The sequence below is a fragment of the Lutjanus erythropterus genome, chromosome 4, assembly GCF_056507025.1.
Source record: "Lutjanus erythropterus isolate fLutEry1 chromosome 4, fLutEry1.hap2, whole genome shotgun sequence".
Classification (NCBI taxonomy): domain Eukaryota; kingdom Metazoa; phylum Chordata; class Actinopteri; order Lutjaniformes; family Lutjanidae; genus Lutjanus; species Lutjanus erythropterus.
This window is the reverse complement of record NC_139320.1, coordinates 46,970,135-46,990,982: the sequence shown is the minus strand read 5'-3', so window position 1 is coordinate 46,990,982 and position 20,848 is coordinate 46,970,135. Positions and strand designations below refer to the sequence as shown.

The following is a 20,848-nucleotide window of genomic DNA, read 5'->3' as shown; positions in this document are numbered from 1 at the left end:
ATTTCTGATGTCACAAACCATACTTGCAAGCCTACGCAGGAAAATGGGATTTTTAATGAGCAGACACAAACTTTCTGCTTTCAGCAGATCAATATAAAAACATCCTTTATTTTCCAAACTCTGCACATACATCATTCTGCACAGTGACGCTCAAACCTTCAGCTGTAGGAGGAAGAAAAACATATTTTTTGAGCGGTGGTGATCAGGGTCAAATAGTTAACTTTTAAAGGACAAAGATTATTTCAGGTACACAAAAATGACAAGGACAAGAAGTGCAAAAATACAAACAGATGCCAGCAGATGTGCACTACTGTGCATACATCAAAGCATAACACAATAACTCCAATATGCACACACTCACTGACACACAACCAGCACTAAGGCTCTGTTTGAAGTTGCACAGACATGGTATCCTTGACTTGCTATCACTGACATGATTGTATTTGTTGGATATGGGTCATGTATTTTTTTTTTTTTTTTTTTTTTTTTTTTTGCCACGTGAGTCCTGTACCCTGCATGCTTTCTTCACAATTAATTCCTCACACTGTAAACACACTCAAACTATTCAGTGTGTTCAGCGAGTGAAAACGTGTTGAAACTGCAGTTTACAATGTCGTCATTATTCCTGCAGCACAGGACAATGACGTTTTATGTGAATGTATAGTGTCATATGATATTACGAATCACAGCACAGCATCTGTAATGTGTATCTAATCATATGACATATCTGCTTACTATATACAGGCCAAGGCCACGGTCACACCACTGAATTCCTCAGAGGAATTGCAACAGCAGTTCAAGCACACCGTGATCCTTTCTGAGTCACGCTTACTGTAATAACAATACATAAGACGTGGAATATGTCCAAATCACCAAAAGATAATACAGTAAATCTGAATCTAAATCTTTTGGTGATTTGGACCAAAAAATAATAACTTCACGTATTAATAACTTTATGTAAATTTGTACGTTTTGAAAAGTTTGTCCACTTAAAGTAGATTCAAACTTAAAACTGGAAGTTCCATCAGCATTAACATGACTCCCACAAACGCTGTCAAGAGCTAAAACAAGACATCAAACTGAAGCGGTTGTTGATCACTTGTGGCCCCTAGTGGCCGGTTCAGAAGTGTGAGAGGTCAGCTGTCATTTGTCATATTTAAAATTGAATGCCTGTAAGTATTTTTAAATCTGTCTGTCCAGACTTATATAATGTATGCAGTGATGACTTAGAAGGAAATTGATATAGAATTTAGCATTATATTGTCCTGTAACTTTGAAGGGATTTAATAAAAGGTATTAAGTGTATTTTTTGGCAAAACAGAAATAATCACATTTATGATTTTAATGAATAATTTCAAGTGAGAAATATAAATAAAATAAAAATATATAAATATAAAAAATTATATATAATTATTATATATAAAAATATATAAAATGTCATCACCTCATCATTTCACCCCATTAAATATTTGTGTGAAATGAATTCTTGTCCAAGTGGACACTTGTACCAAGTTTGAAGAACTTCCCTCGAGGGTTTGATCAGTTCGTCCTCGAGTGCAAGCAGACATTTGTACCAAGTTTAAGAAATTCTCTTGAGATATTGGCTTCGCGATGACTTGAACACATAATGTCTCTGCTCATGGCTGTCACTGGCATAGAGCAATAAAAAAGGTTATTCAAGGTTGTTGAAAAAATTGTGAATCACACAGGTCCTTCAGTTTACAGTCATGAATGTGCACAAAAAACATTACAGCCCAGTGGTAATGAAGATTAGCTGTGGACACCCACACACGCAAGCAATCGCATGATCCCCTCCGAATAATAAAAAATGTCATTAACACACACTTTTCAAGCAGAAGAGGTGACATACTGTATCACTGTACCTCTTCATTAAAATATTTGTATTAATTTGGCCTTTGCTGTTCATTGTGAAACCGTAGCTTTAACTGTTTCGAAATTGACTTAAGCTCTGTTAGTAAGGCAATATTTTGCAATAAGGAAAACTATAATATAAATTGTGAAATTTAAATTTTTGATGGTGATAATGAGATCATCACCTTTATCCTTTAGCAATATAATTCTCAATTCAGCATCAGGCCATGTCCTCGTTCTATGTGCTATAAGGACATAAAGGTGACGAAGGGTTTAAAGGTGAGGACGCTGCATGTGTGCAACACTGTACATCTATAATGAATTATACAGTACTACTGTATCTGCCTGGCTTTATCCAAGCTCTTCATATTTCATGAACCATGTGTCACCATAGCAACATAGAAACATGCAAGATTTGTCAATTATGAGTCCTCACAGGACCAGTGGTAAACAAGGAGTAGCAAACCCCATGTTTTTTTAGATTGATTTTCTGAGAGGTGACTCTATGAAATTATTTTTTCAAGATCAGACGCTATTGTGTGTTAGATTATGAAAAACTACTTTTGTCTTGTCTAGAACATCATGATGTGTAAAGAAAATGCACATGGCAAGTGCTTTTAAAATGTTTTTTCAGTGCCTACTATAATCTTTATACATTTCCTGATTTAATCCTGACTAGCTAAATGCCACATTCAGGTTATTAAAAGTTTTAACAGTTTTCTTAACTCTATGAATATTATGGGGTCAGACAATGACCTAATTGGGGCAGCGTTTCAGTTCACAGTAATTTCCAAGAGCATCACAGCAGCAGCCTGATGTATTTAAAGACATCCAACTGGTGTTAGACCATGAAGAAATGTTTCTGCAGCTTGAGAGAGAGCTAATCTTCATTGGTCAGTGAATAAGTGATGCAGTCAGCCAAGAGGAGGTCAGTGCGCAAACCTAAGATGCTTGGACAGATATCCAACGGGGTCAGATACCTGTTGCGTTACCACACTGTAATGCAACCACTAAAGAAATACTTAAACAAGTTATCAGCAGATGCTGAAGACCTAATGTAAATGAGATGTTCAGAAAAATTCAAGGACATGACAGTAGGGTCTGTATGCTTTTTGTAATGCCTACCATCTGACAGTTGGGAGTGCCAATGCAATCAGATACAGTGTGGCGGGACAGATGGTACAAGAACATGGTGGAAATATGCTACCAGTCACCTTCTGTTTCCACATGCTTACCTAACATTGATCTGTCCTCCGTCTGTAATCAGATCCGGAGGAGGAGGTTAAGGTGCAAGACTGTTGTCGAGCAGGAAAATCTGTCCGCCTCACAGGGGACAGTCACAGCACATACAGTAGCTGAGCTGCACGACACGATGCAGGAACATGTTGGTGAATAAACAGATACTTTCAAGCCAACGGGAGAAAGAAATGTCACTTTGAGCAGGTCGTTGCTTCGCACAAACCAATGAGGAAATTTAAACTGAAAATGCAGCGACAAATTTTTTTAAGCAAGGAGACGAATCCTTTGCTTCAGCCAAAGTCATTGTTTTGCAAGTCACAAATAAGTCTTAACTCTTTTTTAAACTCTGTCTGTAATCTTTGACCTGCAATTCATTTTTTTTGTTGACCACTGTGTAGTTTTCGTATGTGAAAGAAATTATCTTTGGTATAACTGTTTTTCCAACTGGATCACTGTAACAAAACATTAGTCCTCGATAGTTCTCTCCTGCAACTTGATGATGCTGTCGGAGTGATTCACACAAAGTGGATCTGGGGAATGAAGTGTCGACTTGCTGCGAATGAAAAGCATTAGTTGATTCAGAAAATGATTCATTTTTTAAATAACAGCCTTTTTTTAATCTTTTGGCTTCAGGGAAGTGTCAAGTATTTTCAAATCAAATTGCATTAAAGCAATGACAGTACGTAAAGATGGACGACACGTCTTCACTTCCTCCCACTGTATTGAGTTTGTCAACTCGAGTCTAATTTATCAAGACTCTGACTCAAGTGTGACTAGACATGTCGACAATATCAGAATATCTGGACCCAAAGTGTCCCAATCTAAAGGTGGTGATAAAGCCATAGCAGACCATGCAGGAGGGTCCTACATCCAGTGTCTCCTGTCAGATGTTCATACTCCCAAGCGACTCACCTTTGCCCCATGAGTCCCTGAAGGCAATTTTGGATAGGCTACAGTTGACATTTAGGCTAAAAACATGGTGTAAATGGTGTCTTTCCGGGTCAAATTTTAATGTTGCGGCTTACGGAAACTTGGATTACACCACAGTATGGAGAAATTTGTGTTTTTTGTGTGTTCTTTTTTTATATCTTAAAACTGCAATTGTACTGGATTTCGCTGCAAACCTGTTTTCCGCTGAAGCTCCGGGAGTGTTTTGTGAACTGGAGATCTTCATCCATCCTCACATCAATACGGGTGAGTAGATATTAAGTGAAATTCAATTTTTGGGTGGACTATCGCTTTAAGGATAACTTGTAAAATAATCTATAAACACAGAACCTGGAGAATTACTTTTGCTTGATTGATGCATAACTTTAATACATAACCCCATCATGTGCCTGTTTTAAACTGGGTTGGAGTAAACATTTTTATTGCAGAGGGTTGTAAGAAGTAAATATGACAGTTTATTTGCTGATTTATCTCTGCCTCTCTGTAGCTCTGCCCAAATGGCAGTGTACTCTCTTTTCATGCCAACTTTCTAATAAAAGTCACTTTTATTTGACAAAAAGGTTATTATCTCCTTGTTAAGCAAATCAGACCGGCTGATGACGCGAGTTTTAAGAGGGGAAAACACAGCAGCAGCTTAGGGATCTCATTTCTAAACCAAATCAAAGATTGCTATCAGACCAATATTATCTTATAAATTTCAATTAAAAACCCTACCGCAGCCTACTTACAAATGCGTGACGCTGTCATATGATTCTAATAAAGGGCAGTTGAAATGTACAGAAATTAGACAGAAAGGGGAGGGAGGGAGAGAGGGAGGAGAAGAGAGAGAAGGGAAAGAGGGGCGGGAGAGAAGGAGAGGGGAAAGAGAGAGGGAGCTGCAGATGAAGACAGCCGTGTTTCTGCGTGTACGCTCGCCGTGTCTCTCCGCAGGCTCTGGTCTGAGAAAAAAAAAACAAAAGGAGGCAGCGGCGGGGTCACTTTACGAGCGCACCTAACGCGCGTTTCCACTGATGTGCGCCAGCCGCTGAAGGAAAAAAACAGGAGACATGTTGGAGGAGATAACGATCCCTGCGTGATTTGGACTAGTCTGCCGGAGAGTCACCGTGAAGTCGGCTGGAAATGAACTCTGAAGGTACACGTCGGTCTCAGAGCATTCATGATAAGAGTCGGCGCTTCTCCTGCTTCCCCATCCACGTGAGAAGTTTGACCGGAGCTGGCTGAGGGCTGACGGGAGCTGGCTACCTGCGTTTCCCATTGGCTGTTTAATCTCTGCTGGCTCCAGCGACTGGACGACTGTTTCACAGGACACTGAGGTGAGTGGTGCGTTTGGTTTTACCCTCAAACAATCAAATGTTCCGTGTGAAGATATTCCAGATTTATGAATGAACTTGAGCTTTTTTTTTTTTTTAATGAAAATGGCAAGAGGCATTTTTTGTTTGTTTCAGGTGACCTTATTGTACGTTTTTATTTTTCCAGCGATAAGATATTCAGATAGCCAACCACTTGTTGAATACCCGCTTTAACTAATTCATGTATAACTAAAGAGTTCTCTAATAATTCCTCTCCAAAATATTTTTATTTAAATGTTTTTTTTATTAAATACAAAAGTAGACACTTTCATGGTGCCGACTGAATTGCTTCAATACTCAGTCAGCAGTCATAAAATGCATAGTCATTTAATGCCAAATTTAGATAATTAAGAAGTTTTAACAGTTATTTATATTTGATATTCCATCACTTTCTTCATTTCAGTCCAATTATCCAAGTTGAATAAAATGTACAGAGTAAAAACAGTTTCTCTAGCAGCTCCCAGGTCTTTGAACAGCTCCTTCTTTTAAAGGACATAACTGTACCGCAATTTATAATGTAATTTTTTAGTTTTCTTAAAATGGATTTTAAAAACATGGTTAACCAATTTGTATACCTTGCCCTAGAACTAAGGTTGTTGCAATGTCAGAATGTCACTGTATGATTATTATGGCCAAAATAATTCACAATAATGATATTAATGTGAGATTTTTTTTTTAGCATCAATAATAAGGATCGCCTGCTTTCCTGGGGCAAGTAAAATGCCATGTTTGGCCAGTAAATCTAGCAACTCACTTGTTCGAATGAGCAAGCGGTAAAAAAAAGAATTAAACTATTTTGATACATTGTTAAACTAATCATTAAAGTAAATAAGTAAGTAAGTAAATTCCTGCTTTTCTCCTTTTATTATTATCATCTTAACCTGAATATCGTAGGTTATGGACTGACAAAAACAAGACGTTTAAACACATCATCTTGGACTTTGAAAAACTGTGATGGACATTTTTCGTTATTTTCTGACATTTTCTACATGTTGAAGCCCTGGTCTGAACAATTTTAGCATTTGCATTTTGGGCAGGTAGATTCGTGACCCATTTGCTCCACCAGGCAAATTACAAAAAAAAACAAACAAACTTTGTTTATTGTGCATTTTGTCTGTCTTTTTGGCAAGTTTGTGTGTGTGTGCTGGGGTGGGGGTGAGGTGGGATTAAAAGCATACGATATGTTTAAGTTGCACTGGGTTATGTGCACAATATCATCATATGTTATCAACATGATATGAATATTTCTTTTTGTTAATATCACTGCTATCATTGATAACACTATATTACAACATCCCTATGATGAACTATAATAAACTGTTTTATGAACATTATACACTTATGCAGTGAACAATGAACAGACTGTACAGGAGAAAAGTCCTCCACGAGACACCTGCTGTACCTGCAGTGCAAACCTTAGTTCAAATCTGCCTGTGGGTGTTTCCTGCGTTTCAGGTTCTGGGAAAAATGTTCCTTCCTTTGATTGTTTGACATGCTTGATAAAAGGTAGTTACCGCAAGATCACAAGTGTCACCCTAAATGCTGGTCCTTAGAATTGCTACCAGACTGCTAAAAACAAAGCTCTTAATCATGTCACTTTCTGTCAACATGAAAACAACAGAAATATGTCTAAAAGCTGCTGTGTGGTGGGATGCACTCCCAATAGGATGAAATACACAGAAACACTGTAGGTTTTTATAAGCTGCTGAAAGTTTAACTTCACTCCCACGTGTGAGCCTAACTTCACCCACTGCATAATTTTGAAAAATGCTTAAAAAAAAAAAAATAATGTCAAGGAAGTGAAGAAGAGGACAGGGAGGGGGTGCATATGACAACTGCTATAGGGGGACATTGCCTCATGGCTCTGTAGTATGTGAAGCCAGATAGCTGGCAGTCAGAGCTAGCACTGCCAGAGCTAACCAGCCATGAGCAGCTGCTGTCAAACTGTCTGGTGTCCTTGCTTGAAAAAGAGGGAGTCTGCTGGAGCCTTGACAACAAAGCACATTCATGCCTTTTGTAGAAGTCTCTACATGGTAGGTTACCTGGGTTGTAGCTCTCCGGTGTCTGTGTGTGTGTATTTGTAGGACATTGTCAGTACACAGGCATGAGGTGTCTAATGTTTCTAGCTAGCTACAGTCACTTTGTTAGTTTCAGCCCTTGGTTACATACAGTGGCACTGATTATTTTCCCCCTAGTGGGCGCGATTTTTCAGAGTAAGACGTGTTGTGCTTTGTCTGTTTGTAAAATGAAATTGATCTACACATTTAAGTTACACACTGCTGACAAAAGGCTACCCATGTGAGGTAGCTAACATACTAAATCACAAACAAGGAGATTCTGACATACCCTCCACCTCAGACAACACTGATGAACACTGATGAAAGAAGAAAAGGAAGCTAATTAGCTAATTAGTTGTAGCCATGCTACAACTGCTGCTGACATAACAGCTATGGGTAATCACAAACAAGAAAGAAAAAAATGTATATATGTATATATATGTATGTATGTATATATATATGTATAAGGGGTCAATGGCCTGAAAAGGGTTGAAGACCCCTTGGATTTGATCTCTTTTTCTTTTGTAAAAAGCTCTTTGGTTCCCACCTTCCCACATAGCTTTATTCTCATTGATGGCAGGCCCAAGTCTCAAGTACAAAGTCATTTGTATAAAATCATAAAAAGTGGTCCTATTTATTTGAACTATATACATATATGTATATATATATATATATATATATATATATATATATATATATATATATATATATATATATATATATATATATATATATATATATAACCTCTCCTAGCAGCACATGGCAGGATAAATTTACTCTTGCTTTTCCTATACCATCGCACCACATTCATCAGTGTTAGTCATCTTAATTAGTTGTCAAAGCAAATGTGTAGCTGACATCAGTGACACCTCTATGTTTACCATCACCAGTGTTGACTGCAACGTTGTTCACTTCATAGACCGAATCACCACGCTGTCACGTTAACAATAACTGTCACTTCAGGGTAGAAAGGTGGCACCTGATTTGAATTGCGGACAAAGGTAAAATCGGCAAACTTGTCTATTCCCTCTATTTTCAGCTCTAACTGTAATGTTTAAAGATTCTGAAGAACAGAAACATGTTATTAACCACTCAGTCAATTTTGAATGATTCAAAAACACTAAAATTAGGTTTCAAAATCATGAAAAAAATAACAGTTTTCTCTGCTATGAAATGCTTGGAGTGTGTCTGCTCTGCTATTTCAGTGTCAAAAACCACTATGACCTGAAAACAACCTGAAACATGGACACTTGTCTAGCAGCCTTATTGGACATGTCCAGACATATTTGAGCCACCAGAGTCAGAGGACAGTGACAGGGTGGTATTTTATTTTTATTTTTTTTCTGTGTCGAGGTGTTTGAACTGATGTGAACTGAAGTGAACTGCTGGACTGATTTGGACTGAGAGAGTCGCTGTGGTTCATTCATAACTGACTGTTGGGGCTAAATTCCACCAGGCGCGGCTGTGTTGCAGTATGGCTGTGCCACGTCAGCTGGACCTGATCGCAGCCATTCTACACAATGCTTGTGATTCCACCAGCAGTGCCTCGATGTGTCCTGTGCCATATCAATTAGCACAGAGCATATCGAACTGGGCCGGCAGTCAGGCACAGAAAAGGCAGAGAGAATCCGGTTAATTTTCAAAATAAAAGACCCTGTGCAGACTCTTGATCATGAAGACACACGTAAAAGAAACTATTTAACCACGTAGCCTGCTTATCCATGGTAGAAGCACAAAGAGCAAGAGAAGAGGACCTAATCAACAAAATCTGAGCAAGTAAACATAATCAGGTGGCCAAAATGCTCTTCTGCTGAAATGCTTCTGAAACACTGCTAGACAGACTTGTAGCCATGTGGAGGAAGGACCAGAATCGTGGCGTAGACGTGCAGTATCCTTCATGTGTTGGTTTATGGAGATTTTATCATGCTGGAGGGATCATGGTTCTGGCACATCACCGAGCCATGTTTAACCAACAGTTTAATGGTTGAATCCACAGTTCAGCACTACATGGTTCTCAGTGTTTACATATGTTTTCTTCCATTATGTTCTAACAGAGGTGCATAGTGTTTAGAGGAAAAACAACCTTTTCCCTTAGCAGGGACTTTAAACAGTGGCCTGACTTATCTTAAGTTTCTGTTGCGCTTATTTTCTGTGTTGCTTTGTTAGTATCTTTGATAAACCACCCACAGCGACATCTCACCACCACCCAGTTGGACAAACTCAGTCTGAAATATCTCTGAAACTGGGCACTATCTAGGCAGAGTTCATGAACCAAACAATTGTAATCTCAGTCGCCTCCTGGTGGAGGGTTGCAGCACAAATCATAATTCTGCCTCCCAATGTTAATTAGTTGGACATAGCCCAAACTAAAACATCAAAGTACATGTGAAATAAAATGTTTCCCAAAGATGATCTCTGTCATTTTAGACAAGTCTTATCACACTGATGTATTTTCAAGTGTTAATTTTTCTGCTCTTACCACACTTCACCTAGAAATTTGGAGCCTATCCTATTTTTTCCGTGTGATGCAGATGGTTGTCTGCAAAAATACACATTAAAAAAGATCTGTTGACAGTCATACCGACATTGCAATAGCAACAGGACACCTCTCACTACAGTTTGATTGTCTACATTTGTGCAGTATGTCTCAGAAATTAAAAAAAAAAAAAATCTTGTTGCAGGGCAGTGTCTTTTTTCTTTCTCTCTTTTTTCTTCTCCCTCTATCCATTCATCCCTCCCTCTGTCTCTGAACGAGGGGGAAATCACTGATTGCGTTCAGAAAACAGCTATTTCCTTCACTTCAAACTATTCTGTAAACTCTATGTAGAAAGACAAGAACTTTCAGCTGCCGCCTCGCAGCAGATATTTGACCCATGTGAACACCACAACGTGTGGAAGCCGCAGCAGTTCAGCGACTGCCATCATGTGCTGCTCCAGTCTGTAGTGTGAACCAGCAGTTAGTGAAAGAATAAAACACGTGTTTTTGAAATGACATCATGAAAAAAATAAAACATTCAACATGCTGCCATTAAATTATGTGTATGTGATGCAGGGGTTGTCTACCTGGAAGATATATACAAACATCATGATGACCAATGACAGTGTAGATTAGAAGGTGACAGAATCACAGCTCCCCAAATGTAAAGCCAAAACTTTCAGTTGGTTCCTGGTGGATGGCTGCTGTACAAAACATAAATCCTGCCTCCCAGTGTTAACACATGGGGCAAACTAAAAAATTAAAGTACATGTCAAATACATTTTTTTTCCTAAAGATGGTGTCTGTCATTTTAGATAGTTCTTATCAGGCTAATGATTGTTGAAGTTTTCATTTTTCTTAAGTTTGATTTAAATTAGTTATTTGATGATAAATGGCAGCACTCATATCTGGGACAGGGATGGCAATTAATTTCCCTGTCAATTGAACACAAAATTTAATTTAGGCTAGTTGACTAGTCTAACAGTAAATAAACACTTAGAATGCAGTTAAAACTGAACACAATTTATTAACTGATAATGTTAAACACTGTCCAAAAAATACTGTGTGTATTAAGAGCCACTTGAAGCTGTTAATTAGAGTTTACAATCACCAAATCATACTTTAAATGCAGCTGAAATGCGCACTGCTTTGCGCTGTGTAATACAAACATTGCACATTAACCTACAAAACATGAAAACTCACTGAATGTTTCACTGTTCTGTTTCAGACTGAACAGGATCACAGTGTCTGTGGGTAGCCTGCTACACAGTGTGGCTAATGTTAGCAGTGCTAGCAGCAGTAGCTGCTCTTCTTGCAGGTTAATGTCCGTGTCTGTGCTGAATGTAGGTACACATTGCTTCAGTTGAGTGGTTATACAGTTTATTCTGTCACAGTCTACATTCAACATTATTTATATTCAAGATTAAAACACTGCCAAACCACACTGGTTTTATGAGCTGTAATCTGTCTGAATTTGCTGATATAAACATCTAGGGTCAGCTTAACCATCAGGGCATATGCGCTTACAGCGTACGGCGAGAGGGGCTGTCATCTGATGGGCCCGCAGCCCCGACTGGTGGCGGGTGACTTCGTAACATCTTAGAGGCTAGGGATGCACCAATACCACTTTTTGTCAGACCAAGTACAAGTACAAGTACTTACATTTGGGTACTTGCCGATACCAAGTACTGATACAAGTACTTAATAATGCCATTAAAGTTCTTACAGTAACTTTTAAGACATATTTTATTTTCATTAGATGGTCATTTTCTAAATGTAACAAATCATTGTTGCCTTTTCCTGCCACAAGTGTAACCATGGTTACTGTACACATTAAATTTTTAGGTTATTTGTAGTAAGTTACTTTACTGATTTTGTGTTCCTTATTAAGCTGTGCAGTTTAGTGTGTATATGATATATTTCTGTATAATAATTTCACAACATTATTGTGGACTTGCAGGATTAAGTTTACTATTATAAATAGCGGTATATATTATCATTTACAGCATTCTAACTAGTATTTTAATTATAAATTTACATATGTAGTATTTAAGTTTCTTCGTCTTGTCTCTCTTGTCTAAGAGCTAATAGTTCCTACCTGTCATTGATTATGGGGGACAGGTATGAGTGTGGTGTCATGTGTGCAACAGTTTTGTTTACCCTGCTGTGAACCCCCAAAGGCCCAAACACATGATCAGCGGTAAAAATGCTTTGCGCGATTTTAACCTTGACCTCATTTGCTGCTGACTTTTCAAAAAACAACCAATGAGAAAACGTGTGACGACACAGGCAGAAGAGACCGCAGATGTGTCGAAGTGACACAAGTAGAGGAGACGGTGACAGATGGTCGACTCTTGAAGGGAACTCCAGAACCGTGGAAGATCTCGCCAGAGTGATCATTTTAACGTCACAATGAAAGGACGATATAGAAAAATCTCGCGAGAACTTCGCAAATCAAGGGTTCCTTTCCAGACACCTACCTAATAAAAGTGTTTCAGGGTTCCCCAAACTCTGTAACACAACATTAAAAACAGACTACGATCTCGCCAGTAAACGCCTGGCGAAATGTTAACAGACAGGTTGGGTTATAAGATTTCTGAATCATATCGTTTATGAACTTAGCTACATCCATAAAGTTGTACACCTGTTTTGGTGAAGATTAAGTACACAAAGAAGGTGTAGCAGCTTATTATGAATAAAACAGGGTTACAGATGGCAGCAGTGATTTTTTTTGTCTTCGGATTAATTTGCAGAGGCATTCAAGTAGTTTACACTGGCCAGGACTGATAGCGGCTGGCTGCGGTCTACTTCTGCACTCTGCATTCATTTCACTTTTACATGGATTTACATGGGATTTTATGGACAGTTTCCAAAGTCGCTGTGGTCGTTAGTAGATGATGCTGGGGACAGCCAGTCTCAGCAAACACCTTGAACTCTGCATCATGGCGGATCTTTAGATGTTTACTTGTATCGAGCAGCTACTTTTTGTGATGTGGTATCAGGTGTGGGGTATCAGAGTAGTTTTATGAGTATAAGTACAAGTATGTGAAGTCAGTATTGGACTGATACCCGATGCTGGTATTGGTATCGGTGCATCCCTATTAGTGGCAAGTAGTTAACATTGTGCTTGAATAAAATATTGCTAAATAATTTAACCGACTAGTACTTCTGGTGCCAACTAGTGAGGGTGGCAACATTTAATCATGTAGTCAACTAATCGTGCACATCCCTAATCTGGGATATTTTGGATTCAGTTTTGTACAGTGGGAGGAAGTGACAATGTCTCATCCATTTTTATTCATCATTGCTGAATCCAGCCCTTTTACCCAAACTGTAGCCAAACCTTTTTCCTAACCGTAAGTGGTTAGTGTGTGGGTGTGTGTCTGTGTGTGTGTTTGGCCTTGGTAGCTTAGTGGGTTGTTGAAGAGGAGAAAAGAGTTAACTAGCTTTTACTGACTAGACGGTTTTCTGTTCCCATTAATACCCATCATACCATAACAAAGGCGACATTTCCTGGGTAATGTGTTGAGTGAGCATCTTGACCTTTGGCCAGTCAAGCCTGTAAAACTAGATATTCTTAGATACTCAAAGTCTCCAATATTTTCATTTGAAAAACTGAAGAACATTTATCTTGCTACAATTTAGTGTTTTTCCCTGCAGATACTTAGATAGCTGTGGAGTTGGAGCTGCCAGTGGCCAATGTCCTGCTTTGCACCCGGTAATTCTCAGGATATTCAGTCGGTAACACTGACATTATAAGTTGTAGCCAAAGCTTCTTCTCTTCAGGGTGCCGACCTTTAGCAGCATGCTAAGGTTTCAACTGAGAGTGCAATCAACACCTACAGGGGTTTATAGAACAGAAGCTGTATGGAATTCTGGTTTACGAGAGAGAAGACACTCACCATTTCATGTGTATTGATCAGTAAGCAAGAGACGATGGAGGAAATTATTCATACCCCTGGCAAATTTTGCTTAAAATTACTTTTATTCAACCAGCCACTTTTTGTTCAAATGTAAATAAAAGCTGAGAAATAATTTTTTCCACAATGATGCCTCTTGTACATCTTCTTATTATCTTTTGGGAGAAGCCTGTGTCATTTCCGGTCCAAAAAACAACTTGCTGGTTAAATAAAAGTAATTTTAAACAAAATTTGCCAGGGGTATGAATAATTTCGGGCTTAACTGTATATAGTTTGAGCTTGAAGATTAGCACAATATGGCCACTTTAACATTATTTTGTGACCACATACTGTTCTGGCTTATATATCTGTGGTATATCACACCAACAGTAACAGTGGCTAGCCTACTGTTATACATATATATATATGTATGTGTATATATATATATATATATATATATATATATATATATATATATATATGTATACACACACATATATATATACATTTATATGTGTATATAATTTCATTATCCATGCTAAGTGAGTGGTCTAGTGGCTGAAATGTCCCACATTACATAATAGTGAGAGGTTAAATGGTGTTTGATGCAGTACAGTACTGACTATAGCCAGTGTTTGTGGGAATGAGAAAAGTGGATTTAGTGAGTTTAAACGCTGGTGGTACACAAGTAAGTTTAGTAGTTTGTTCAGTGCCTGAACTTATAGCTTTTTTGCAAAACCTACTGCTTTTGTGGCCTCTGCTTCATATTGGCCCACTTAAAGCTGCTGTTGGTCTAATTCTTTGAAAGTAGGTCAAACCTGTTGCGATTAGCCAGCTCCTTCGTTCTGCTCTGGTCTTTGAGACAGAAAAATCATTCACAGAGAAATGCAAGTGCGTTACACGTGGCACCAGTTGCGCTATCACTCACAGAAATGGTGGCCGTATTGTGTTAGTGTTCTTTGCTGCTTAGAAATCACTAACTGGACCCCTGGAGCAATTCCTTTTACAGTTTCACATGATCACTGGGAATGAACTGAAGGGGAAGGAAGCAGCAATATGTGGAACAAGCAAGACCAAAGCGACATGTTGGAAAGAAAGAAACCATAGAGAGGGAGTGAAAGAGGTCAAGGATCATAAAATGAATAGGTGGGAGGAAATGAAAAGGATCTAAAATCTGTTTTTCATTCATGTGTCTATACAAAATAAAATATTTGAATAAATTAATACTTAGGTTGCATAATGTAGGAGTCATCTTCATTTGGACTTTCTTGTTGCCTTATTGTAACTCTATTCATTTGAAGCCCTACACATTTTTGATCCATTGTGCTTCAACATTTTTTGTAGAACTGATCAATCACAAACAATTTTTTAAAAAAGTAAAAAGTAGCTCTACAAAGGTAATTTCTACTGGCTGCATCTGTGTAAAGCTAACTGAACTTCACCTTTTCTCTGCAGCTGAGTCTCCCTCTCTTATCTGTTTTGTCTTGTTATGTCCTTTACGTCATTTTCATTGTGTTACGTCTGTCATACATGATATGCACTGATGGATACATCATGGAATCATCTTTTCTATGTTACTGCCCCACTGAAGGTTAAAATCTGTCTGGATGTTAAGCTCATTTCCACCTTAGCGTGCAACTATGCAAAAATAAAAATCAATAATTCCCGTTAAATGCATTAAAACTAAAGTAACAAGCCTATTTTGAAAATGTAAGGTGTAGAAGGTACAGATATTTGTGTTAAAATATAGGGAGCAAAAATAAAGTTGTCTGAAAAACAAATACTCAAGTAAAGTACAGGTACATGAACCAATACGCTGACCAATCAGTGGTCTGCGGTATTTGCTGGCTTACCTTTATCATCGGGACTGAAGCCAAAATGCTCCCAAACAGGCGCAGAGGCATTTTTCTTTCACACTAGTTAGTCCTGTAACTTTGTTTCTCTGCTTAACTGCACTGCCTTGTCCACAGTAGAGAGACTGACCTCTTGTGGCACGTGCTGCAAACTACTACACGTCACCTCAATACAGTATAACAAAATCAGTTTAATAGAGATAGGAGTGTCTGTATTTTTGACAGTATTGAAAACCATACCATCAGAGTATCTTAATATTCTAGTATACTTTTATTCTGCCCAAGCCTACCTACAACATTAGCAATAGCATAGCTACATCCAGAGTTTTAAAAGAAGCATTTTGCTTCAAGTGCGTGTAAAGGGAAAAAGGATTCTTTCTTCTAAACACATTAAACGTGCTCAAACATAGTTAATAAAAATGTGAAAACCCTGAGAAAAATGTCCTGCTGAATTGTGGAGTTTAGACCGTTAAGCTGCTGTTCATGATTTCTGTGTTCATGATTTTCTGGGTGGACCTGAAACATAGAATATAAAGGGAAAGAAAAAAAGAAATTATCCACTTGTAGTGATCAATTTGTCCCAGACAGAAGTGAACACAGTGGTTTTCTCTGTAATAAAACAACACCTCTGGAAGGCTTTTACAGTGAAGCAGCAGGTAGCAGGAAGTGTTGATTTTGATAATAAATAGATTTGCAGCGGAGAGCAAATATAGTAGCAATAAAGTGAATCACATTAGAAAACACTAAGGCCTTTCGCCACATTTTAGATGGTCTGAAGAATAGGAACATAAAAATTTACCACAGTTGAAACAGCTGCAGCTCTTTACACAGCAGCTATAGAGCTACTGAATGGTGAGCATATGTGAGTGTTTTACATGATGCCTTTTTTCTTTGTTTGGGCCACTCTGTTGACCATGATGTCAATATAGCTCAGCGGAGGGTGCTTTGGCCCCGCTCACAAGCAGCACTGCATGGATACTGCATAGACTGACTCAGGAATGTCCTGCTGCAAATACATGATGGAACAGGTTGGCACAACATAGATCACCTAAAGTAGCTAGTTAGGAAAATTTGAAATTAAGTATGTAGATGAGAAAGGCCCAAGAAGTTTAAAGTACCTGTACTTCATTCAGTTGTTGTTGCATTTTTTGTCCAAACTGCAATGGAACCATGTGTTGAAAAATAGTTTTTTTCCCTTTATGCATACATTTCTTGAAATTATATATAATAATATTTATATTTAATATACACAAGTCCAGAGTGTTTATTCCACATGTCACTCACATATGTTGGCCAGCCTAAAATAGATGCAGAAAGGTAATGAAAGTGGAAAAAAGCCCAGACAAGCCCAGCTCAAATAAATGACACAATTTCATGCAAGTGACAGGTAGGACTGATACTGGATTTTAGGGAGATTTAAAAAAAATAAATAAAAATCTGATATCAATTTATATTGACTGATATTGCCATAATGAATCAAATATTAGACAAAATATGTCAAAAAATGTATTAAATTAAGGAATGTTGTGAGGCAGAGATATACTGTCCTACAAATCAGGTTCTACACACTTAAAATCTTCATTTGGTACAGATTCCTGCAAAAAAAAAATCACACACACACTCAGTCATTTTTTTCAATTAAAATAAGAATAATGATGTAAAAAATTATCATTATCTCTAATATAGCAAATCATATCACAACTGCTATCTCAGTCAAAATAATCGCAATTAGATATTTTTTCAAAATTGTTCAGCCCTAATATACAGAACGCAGAATGTATACATAAACACACGTTTTTTGCCAGAGTTGTCAACACATTTGAAATATGTAATGGAGGCAGAATATTTTAACAAGTTTAACAATAAACTTTATTGCCCAGAGAAACTTGCAAACAGCTCATCTCACTATCGACTTCCAAACACATGGGGGAACCTACAGTGGCAGCGAAACTCAAGCAGAACACGAAAGCCTGTGTTTGGTTTGTTGGTTCTGGGCTACTGTAACAACATGTCGACCTCTGTGCAGGAGGACCTGCGCCCTCCATAGGTGAATTTTAAGGTAATGAAAAGAGGCTTTAAGGTGCTTATACACTAACTCATTTCTCCCATATTCTAGTAGGGGTGGGAACCTTTTGGCACCTCACAATTTGATGCTGTTTCAATTCAGAGGGCTACGATGCAAATCGATGAATCTTAATGTAGCAAATTTTATTTTATTTTTTTTTTTATTTAATTTTATTTTAATTGCGTTTTACCCCACCCTTAGCCAGTAAATCTCTGTAAATCTTACACACTTGACCTCTGAACTTGAAGGCCAATATAGGCCAGTATCAGATGGAGAATAAAGAGTGGCAGATATGTGGGCTGGGAATTTAACAGATGAATTAAGACAATCACCCATTTCACTGTGAGAGAATATATCACTGCAGCAGTGCCGTCAGGGCTGGTCAGATTCTGAAACACAGTATTTATCATTAAAGGGACAGTTCACCCCATAATCAAAAATAGATATTTTCACTCTTACCTGTAGTGCTGCTCATCCATCCAGAAAGTTTTGGTTTGGAGATATTGGCTGTAGAGATGTCTGCTGTCTCTTAAATATCATGGAATTACATGGGACTCAACACCCGTGTCTCTTTCCAGAAATCATGACCCAGTTGCTCAAGATAATTCACAGACCTTGCTGTGAGCAGATTCATGTAGAAACTGTTTTTTTTTCGATATTAGAATCTACTTGAACTACTTAATTTCTACTGTAGAATCCTAGGCGTCCTCTGCAGCAGCCGTGGGTTGGAGTTTCCACCGCTCTGTCTGCCTCTTTCATGTCATACCATCAGCTGTCCTATCCAAATAAAATGCCCCCAAAATATATGAATATAAAAAAGAATCTAATTTATTTCAGATAGATAGAAAATAGTTCCTACTTGAAACTTCTCACAGCGTCTGTGGGTTATGTAACCGCATCATGATTTCTGGAAAGAAACACTGCTGTAGAATTTTTCAAATGTATTTTTGATGCTTTGAGCACCATAAGCTGAGCGCCACTTAATCTGAGAGGAGGCAGACATCTCTGTGGCTGATAGCAGGCCAGGAGAAAAATAAGTCATTTTGATTTTTGGTTGAACTGTCCACTCAACGGAAGTCGTTTTCTCCCAGTTTATACAACCTGTCCACCCTGACAGTCCACCAGATCAATCTTACAGCAAATCAAATTTTCTCTCAAGTGCATTGAGGCTCTAAGGCTTAAGATTATGGTTTTAGCACACTTCATAACTCGGGTTCATGCCTCATTGTATTTGGTCACATGATGTCAGTTACTGGCTGAATAATACAATAAAGCATGTAGCTGTGATGTGCAGGAATGTTTAGCTCAGAGGTTTTGATACTGTGGCTTAAAATAGCTAACTGGAAATAAAAAAGCTTTTGTTCAGAAAAAGAGCATACATCGCAGGTCCGAGTCATTACAATGTTGACTTTTTAGTTGCGATTTAAGTCTTAAGATCTGTAGAACAAATACAGACGCTACCGTTTGTGTGTTTGTGTGTCAGTCTCCCCTCCGCGGCCGACTGCAGACATGTTTCTGTTTTTGTGCTGAGGATGAGAAGTGGGTCACATGCTTGAATTATCCATTTGCAGGGTTGCATGCATCAGTGCCAAGAAATTGCATTACGTGGGAGACTTCTGCTAAGGAGACACAGAGACATTTCTGGAAGATGGCAGCTGAGCCAGGACGCACACAGCGGAACGGACGCAGTGATGCCTCTCCCTGCACCAGCCTGAAGGTACACACTCTAACACGTCTGGGATGAAGGCTCTCCCACTGACACGTTCTCTGTTTCTCTTGTTGATGCTCCATGTGTGTGGGTGTGTGTGTGTGTTGTGGAGGGGATCACATGCTCTCTTAGTATGCATGCTTGTCTGTGTGTGTGTGTGTGTGTGTGTGTGTGTGTGTGTGTAGACCAGTACTAAGTAAATAACCAAATTACAGCAACAGTCCAACAAGTTCATTTGTAGAATGGCAGGGGAAATTAATTATTCCTCCTCTCTTCTATTCATCAATACCCTGGCATTAGATTAAAGAAAACTTCACAGGGACAGTGTCCTTCCTTTTGTGTCAGTTGTCCTCCCTTCGGTGTCAGTGGTTGATGAGTATCTGTCATGGCTTTCAGTCATGTAGCTGAACACCTACAGGGATGGCAGAGGCCACAAAAGTACACACATCAAATAGAAGTACAGACACTTGTGTAAAAAGACTCAAGTGAAAGTGGAAAAAGTACAGGCTCTGAAATGTACTCACAGTATAAAAGTAATAAGTCGTCCTCTGAAGGACATTTTTACCAGCTGCTTCTGTGCAAAGCTAACTGACCCTCACCTTTTCTCTGGTCTTGTATGTTGGTTTTGTCTTGTTGCGTCTTTTAAGTCTTTTTTTTTTTTTTTTGTCTTTAACATCATTTTCACATTATGTCCTTTACATTGTTTTTGTCTTGTTACTTCTTTTAAGTGATTTTCCTATCGGTTTGTCTTTAATGTCGTTTTCATCTTGTACGTCCTTAATTGTCTCATTAGGCATTCTCTTGCTTTTGTCTTGTCACGTCTCTTCATTTTTTTTCGTAGTTTTGTCTTTAATGTTGTTTTCATCTTGTGATGTCGTTTACATTGTTTTTGTCTTGTTATGTCTTTTAAGTCATTTTTGTCTCATTTTGTCTTTAATGTTTTCGTCTTATGTCTTTTACATTGTTTGCATCTTGTTGTTTCTTGTTACATCTTTTATGTTGTTTTTGTCTTGTTGCATCTTTTAAGACATTTTGATCTTTTTTTGTCTTTAACATCATGTTTGGCTTGTTACATTTTTTATGTAGTTTTTGTCTAGTCGTCTTTTATGTCATTTTTTCATCTTATTACATCTTTCACGTCCTTTTCATCTTGTTAGGTCTTGTTACGCAGTTTTCATCTTATGTCTTTTACGTTCTTTTCATCTTGTTTCATCATTTTCATCTTGTCTCTCCTATCATATAAGAATGAATGCAGAAGTCATTACTGATGAAACGGAACGGATAATGTTTATTTCCTGGTAAAACAGACTTTAAATATTATTGCGTCATTAAGGCAGACAATCATTATCAGGGAAACATCAGGGTTATTCACTCCACATGGA

General features: G+C 38.1%; 1 protein-coding gene across 1 annotated transcript in view; it reads left to right on the top strand.

The window, feature by feature from the left end:
• Positions 1-4,729: 4,729 nt before the first annotated feature.
• Positions 4,730-20,848, top strand: part of LOC146329221 (solute carrier organic anion transporter family member 1C1-like) — a 67,843-nt gene continuing 51,724 nt past the window's right edge. Inside the window, exons 1-2 of the mRNA XM_084718156.1 lie at positions 4,730-5,372; positions 19,330-19,475. Coding sequence (XP_084574282.1) covers positions 19,407-19,475 — 69 coding nt within the window. The 5' untranslated portion in view covers positions 4,730-5,372; positions 19,330-19,406. The remainder of the gene's footprint in view (positions 5,373-19,329; positions 19,476-20,848) is intronic.